Raw genomic sequence first — 6,666 nt, forward strand, 5'->3', positions numbered from 1 at the left:
AAATCCCTATTTCCACTCTGTGATGTGGCTGACACAGAGTTCACAGTGCCTCGGTGTCATTAACGAACACACAGTGTGGGCAGCTGGTTTTCCTATGCTACTGCTTGACCCAGCAACCCAACTTCTTCTGCTCTGTTTTGTGGATGTTGGATTAATGCAGGGAAGAAACCAGGCAGATTTGTCCACTTTTCTCTTCTGAGCTTGCTTGTTCCCGGCGTAGGGGCTATGTCAGGATACAACTGCCGCCATGTTTCAGGAAGGAATTCCAAGCCGCCTTCCCTTCAGGCTTTCCAGACCGTAAACAGAGCTGGTGATACTGTCAGCCCTAGGTATTGTTTAAACAGAGAAGTGGACAATATCCAGGAAAGCAACAAAACAGGATTACTCCTGAAAGTGATGATTTAACCTAGCCGTGGATATTTTGTGTGGACAAGATGTTTTGGTAAATTAAATTATTTTAGTTAATTCCATTGTTGGATGCCTTTGGTTAATCACTTTCCTGATATATATATATACACTGGGCATGTGACCGGGAATCAAACCAGTGACCTCTGGGTTCATGGTTCGACGCTCAACCACTGAACCACACCGTGCGGCTGGGCTAGATTTAGTTTTGACCGATCACCGTTATAGGCAGAGACTGTGGCCCCACAAAGTGTGTTTGAACTGAACGTGACAGATGCTGAGGAGCCTTGCAGAGCACGTCTGCTCGCCTGCGTCTCCATCACACAGCCTTTTCCTTTCCGACATTAAAAAATATGCACTATTGTCGATGCCAGATGTCCCTGGTGTACAGTTGTTTCAGAACTCAGGGAACGTGCTCAGGGTACCTCCTCCATGTGATGGAAACAGCCTAACATTTTAACTGCATTTGGTCACACACAAGTGTCTTTCCTGCATCCTCCATTCCTTTCATTTTATTAGTGCGGAAGGAATTTAAAAGGCCTGCGGGATAATGTCGCCCCAGAAGACCTCTTAGTAATTGTAGGAATAGGAAAGGTCTGGTTCATTGGGTCTCTTAGTCCCTGGCAGTTTGGGGCTTGACTGCATTTGCTCTCAGACCACAATTCCCCGAGTAGGTGTCATGTGATTGAAACTCTGCTTCTAAGGGCCTCACACATGTCAGATGAGTAAAGCCTGGGCCGCAGAATGCGTCGTGGTTTCATGTTCAGATTCCGTGCACAAGCCTTTACAGACCCTAGTCACTTGTAGCTCTCACTGCCTTCTTCGCTCCAAAACAGTGATTTCCTAAACACAGATCAATGTCCAGTTGCCACAGTATTGTTTATCCTTCACAGCCACCGTTACTTAGAATAACCTCCCAGACAGCCGCACGATTCCAGTCCGGCCGCCAGTTGCAAACAAGACATGTTCTGAAAGCTCATTGTAGCTCCTGGCCTCATGAAATAAAAATAATAATTTTTTTGTGTGATATAAAAACACCCCTCGCATTTCCTTCCAAGTCACTCCTGTACTTGGACCTCCTGAGGCCATGTCATTGGGTTCTTCCAAACCCCATACCTTCAGTTCCTATCAGGAGATGAATTATCCCTAAACAAGACTCCTGTCGCTGCAGATGTGTGCAACGTGGATCACCAGAACAAGGCGGGCTACACCCCCATCATGCTGGCAGCCCTGGCCGCCGTGGAAGCGGAGAAGGACATGCGGGTGGTGGAGGAACTCTTTGGCTGTGGGGATGTGAACGCCAAAGCTAGCCAGGTGAGCGCACTTTCTTCCCAGGCTCGTTCATGTCCGTGCTTGCTAGCCCAGCTCTGACCTGCACGGCTTCCCACACCCCCTCCCACCACTGAGCACGCACTCACTGGCCCAGCCCTGAGTCTACGTGGCCACCTGGCAGCCCTAGACGACCCCTAGACAGCCAAGCGCACAATGAAATACTGGCCTAAACTTCCCGTTGGAAACTTCTCCGTCCTTTGCCTGTCTGGAGCCTTGTGCATGTAAACTGTAGGTCAGCCTACATGTCGGTGACTGCGAGTCCCTGCATCGACCAGGTGAAGAGTGTTTGCATGCTGGGTGCCCCCAGTTCAGATGTGTTCATAGTGGTTAACCATCTCTGACTTTCCAGCTCCTTGATATAATGAGACAGAGCCTCCAAGCTAAAGGGAAAAACTGACTCGATACGTTATGATCTAACATATTAACTTAGCTCATCGCTCCTGAGAAGCTGATTGCTCCATTACTGCCTACACCCGCATGCTTCCACGTCCATTTTTCCCCCTCTGTCCCCACACTCCCTACTCTCCCTCACTCTATGCCCACCACCCCCGCTCCTCACCCCCAGCACAGCCACCCAACCCAATAGGCCATACCCTGCCGGCCCCGGTATGCACTTCTGAAGTTCACTGCCATTTCTCTGCACAGGCAGGACAGACAGCCCTCATGCTGGCGGTCAGCCATGGGCGGATAGACATGGTGAAGGGCCTGCTGGCCTGCGGTGCTGACGTGAACATCCAGGACGATGAGGGTTCCACCGCCCTGATGTGTGCCAGTGAGCACGGGCACGTGGAGATCGTCAAGCTGCTGCTGGCCCAGCCCGGCTGCAACGGCCATCTGGAGGACAACGTGAGCATCTCCCTGGGGCCGGGGGGGCCCGCAAGGCCACGGGGGTGAGATGGGGGGAGCTCTGTGAGTGCTGCTTGGCCGGGGGCAGAAAACAAATCCTCCTTGATTCTCCTTGAGGATTTGTGTTGCCACCCAGGCCACCTCGCTTCATGGCCCAGCTTGGCAGCATTTATCATGTGCCAACTAATACTCCATTAACTAAAACCAAAGGCCAAGTGATAAATGGACCTCACCCCCAAATTTACTAAAGGAAGGAGGTGCTGGGCAGGCACGAGAACCAGCCTATTAAAGGGGAATGAATACATTTACAATACAGAATCAGATGTAGGCACTTCTAAGACCACTAAGAGGACCAGGTCCCCGGCCCGTTTGGAAATCCGGATTGCCAGCCACTACCAGTTGGGGTTATTGGGTGACTAGAACAGATATTACTACAGTTAAACACTTTCCCAGGAAAATGAAGTAAAGGCAGGTGTGCCCGTCACCAGGGCCCACGGGAGTGACATTGCATCAGCCAGGGAGCTGGCCGGTCTTGGCTTCCTTCACATCTTTCCACTCCTGCTTGGGCTGGTCCATCAGCACCGTTCTAATCTCCTCTTGCAGGTGCTGAGCTGTCCCCACTCCCAGATAACCCTTGACAGGAAGCCTCCTAAGGAAAGCTGCTTCTCTCATAGAACTAACATTTGGGTGGTGACAGGGTTGAAAGGTCCAGGGGTTATAGAGGTTGGGCTGGGTTGGCTCTGTTTTGAAAAGTTTATCTCTGTGGAGCACAGGTTGGGACCAGAGCTTCCTCTAACTGGAAACACTAAAAAGTGAGAGGGAAAAAAACATCCTTCTTCGCACTGAACCTCAGGTCCCGGTGGGCCCCAGGCAGCAGGAAGAGCAGCCAGTGTGGGGATTGGTTCCGCTGCACAGGAGCGGGACTGCAGTCCGCCTCATTCCCTCACCTCCGCCCGAGCAGAGGGGGCGTTTCCAACCTGTTCCCTCAAGAACACGGTGTTCCGTGGGTCTTGGTTTTTGTTGGTTGGCTTTTGCTACTACTCTCTTTCAGCCAAGAGCAGCTTGTGGATGTAGTCATATGAGGCCCTAGAGCCACAGTGACTTCCAGACATCCTGGTCACCAGCTAATCGTCTACTTCCTCATCCTTAAGGGAGCGGGAGGGATCTTTATTCCAATCCTAGACAGAAACTATGTGGTGGTGTTTTTTGCCTTGATGCTCTTTTATATATCCATCTAAATCCCTGCAGTTTTAATAGAAACCAAACATTTTACTGATAATTTTTCTTTCCCATATGTAGTGTTTTCCACATATGTCCATAAGATACATTTCTTTTTAAAAAATTACTTTTATTGAGTTTAGAGAGTGGAGGAGGAGGAAGAGGGGAGGGAGGGAGAGAGAGAGAGCCATCAACTTGTTATTCCACTTATTTGTGCATTCACTGGTTGATTCTTGTATGTGCCCTGACCAGGAATCAAACCTGCAAACTTGGCATATCTGGATGTCTCTCTAACCACTTGAGCCACACAGCCAAGACCCCTTAAGATACATGGCTGCAAGCCAGCAGGATTCAGTGCTTCTGCAGTGATGTTACTCACACGTCCCACAGGGTGGTTAGGGATGCAGGACCAGCTCTCTCCCCAAAAGGAAAATTAAGAGACCCTTAGGCAAGATGTCAAACCATACACCATGGTACATGCCTGCTGCTCATTTGTAATTACAAGCGGTGGGGGGAGAATTAAAATATGTTTCTACCTCCATCTCCTACTGTCCCCCGCTGGTGGGCACAATGGTTGAATGAGACTTCTCCATGGGCAGCCTACACTGTCCAGGGCCCACAGTGTGCCAGCCTGTACACTAACCACTGTGAGGCCAAGACAGGGGGACGGGGGACGGTCCTGTTGACTGTGATCTCCTTCGGGTGCGGACTGTGCCTCGTTCGTCCTTGTATTCGAAGAGCTTAGCACATCGAGGTCCAGAAAAGTTCCCTTTTAAAGGACTGGACCAATGGCTAGATGTGGGGGACCATCTCAGTTCCTGGAGGGTGTTTTGTTTCGTTACCGCTGGCGGTCTGGACGTCTGAGAAACCCAACCTGGCTCGTTCTTTTCCTCTTGCAGGACGGCAGCACCGCGCTCTCCATCGCTCTGGAAGCAGGACACAAGGACATCGCCGTCCTCCTCTACGCCCACGTCAACTTCGCCAAAGCCCAGTCCCCGGTCAGTGCTGTGCGTTTGGCATTTGGTAGCGGCTGAAACCCACCAGGCAGGTGGGCCCCCTCCTCTGGGAGGTGACAGGAGGCACAGGTTTTCTGAGGATTCTGAAAATGGAAGTCTTCGTCTGGAACTTAGGAGTCCATCACTTTTACCCCCACCCAGAAGGCCAGGAGTGCTTGCTAATGGTTAGCACAGCGGAGAAGGGACCCCTGCTTGTCCTCAGGGGACACACACTCTCACACCCTCACATGAAGGACTTACTCTGGGCAGAATTATTCAAATGGCACATCCCCAGCCAACTAACACGTCGCCATGTTCCCGCCATTTCTTGTAATGCGGATAGTGTGAATAGTAACCTGTGGTCCCAGAATCCACTCTTAGCAGGAAGTCGACTTCCCAGGGACAGCTGGTCACAGCACGGCTGAGCTCAGCCGGCTCCTGAGCGCCTCCTGCTGGCGGACCTGTGTTCTGTGTTCCAGCTCCCGCTCTGTCTCTGGCTCACCAGTGGCTGTCAGCTATCGTGGACCAAGGTCCTATGTCACAGGACACACCTGCCTGAGGTCACATACTAACCCCCATTTTTTTTTCCTTTCCTGGTCTCTAGGGCACCCCTCGGCTTGGAAGGAAGACATCTCCTGGTCCCACCCACCGAGGTTCTTTTGATTGATTTATGTACAAATAGCCATCCATTTACATGCCACCATTAAGCTGCTAACTGTTCCTGTTGGGGTGACAGATACTGAATGTATGCATATTGTGCCTGAGCTCACCAGCAAACAGGACGCAAAAGGCCAAGGACCGAAGGCTGGAGCTGTCACGGTGGAAGCTGAGCCAGCGAGATATTGCCGGCGGGCACCCACCGCCTCCCTCCCGGCCATCTTCCCCCTGTGGAGGGCACACTTGGCCCAGTCGCTGTTGCTGTTGCGTCTCTGCTCCGTTATGAACAGTCGTAGGAAACTGTCACCTGACCTGAGCGGGCAACTTCTGCGCCTTCTCTCCACCCGCCCCCACCACCCCTTCTGAGAGTGTCAGGTTCTCGCTGGCACAGTGTTTCCAATTTCTCCTCCAGTGTTTATATTGACTGGCGTGGAGCGATTGGAAAGCTTTTCAGAAATTCCATTCCAGGATGGTTTTGTTGATGTTTTTTTTGTCTTTATTATTCTAAAGCAAGTTGAGGTGACTTTGGTCATCAGCAACTTGGGCCTGGGCTGGTAGGTTTCTGGGTTAAAATGAGAAGATGGAACTCTTAAAAAAGTATAACACGTACAAAAGGAAATCTTTTCAGTTGGTTTTATCTCGGTGGATGTATTATATGACTTTTTATATAAAAGGTATCTATATGAAATTGACACAGTATTTTCAACTTTTATATCCCATGGTAATAAAAGACATGAAGAACTACATGTAACAGTACCATATTTTTATTAAGAATTGCACAACTCTATTACCTGATGATAAAGGTCGCATTGTGTTAGAGGAATTGGCTATATATTCGCCTCTAGAGAAACATGGCGTAGTTCTCCACGTATTTATGGATTCCTTTATACCATGTCACACTTACCATGGTCTTACATGTATTTAAATGTTTGAAGTGCCTTAGACTCTTGCCATATTTTCAAAATAAAATTTCATTAAGCTCTCTGCTTGTCCCTGCTTCATCTCTGACACTGTGTGCCCGATGCCATTGACTTGCAGCGGTGGCAGCACCAGCTGACGGATTGCACAGGGAGGCCAAGCGCCCCGTCCGCTGGTCGTGCACCCCGACAACAGAAGACACCTTCTGAGAGCGCCACAGCTCTGCCCAGCACTCAGGTTGCACGTCACGAGTCTGAAATTTAAGACCTCGTTAGGCAAGCAGTTCACCAGACAC

The 6,666-nt window shown here is 50.4% G+C and overlaps 1 protein-coding gene across 6 annotated transcripts in view; it reads left to right on the forward strand.

Moving 5' to 3' along the window:
* Nucleotides 1-6,435, forward strand: part of KANK1 (KN motif and ankyrin repeat domains 1) — a 174,532-nt gene extending 168,097 nt beyond the window's left edge. For all 6 annotated transcript variants that reach the window (XM_006765295.2, XM_015565026.1, XM_015565027.1 and 3 more), the window contains 4 exons: nucleotides 1,577-1,719; nucleotides 2,383-2,583; nucleotides 4,701-4,799; nucleotides 5,401-6,435. In XM_006765295.2, the coding sequence (XP_006765358.1) occupies nucleotides 1,577-1,719; nucleotides 2,383-2,583; nucleotides 4,701-4,799; nucleotides 5,401-5,463 (506 nt within the window). In that variant the 3' untranslated portion in view covers nucleotides 5,464-6,435. The remainder of the gene's footprint in view (nucleotides 1-1,576; nucleotides 1,720-2,382; nucleotides 2,584-4,700; nucleotides 4,800-5,400) is intronic.
* Nucleotides 6,436-6,666: the final 231 nt, after the last annotated feature.

Source organism: Myotis davidii, unplaced genomic scaffold, assembly GCF_000327345.1.
Source record: "Myotis davidii unplaced genomic scaffold, ASM32734v1 scaffold616, whole genome shotgun sequence".
Lineage (NCBI taxonomy): Eukaryota > Metazoa > Chordata > Mammalia > Chiroptera > Vespertilionidae > Myotis > Myotis davidii.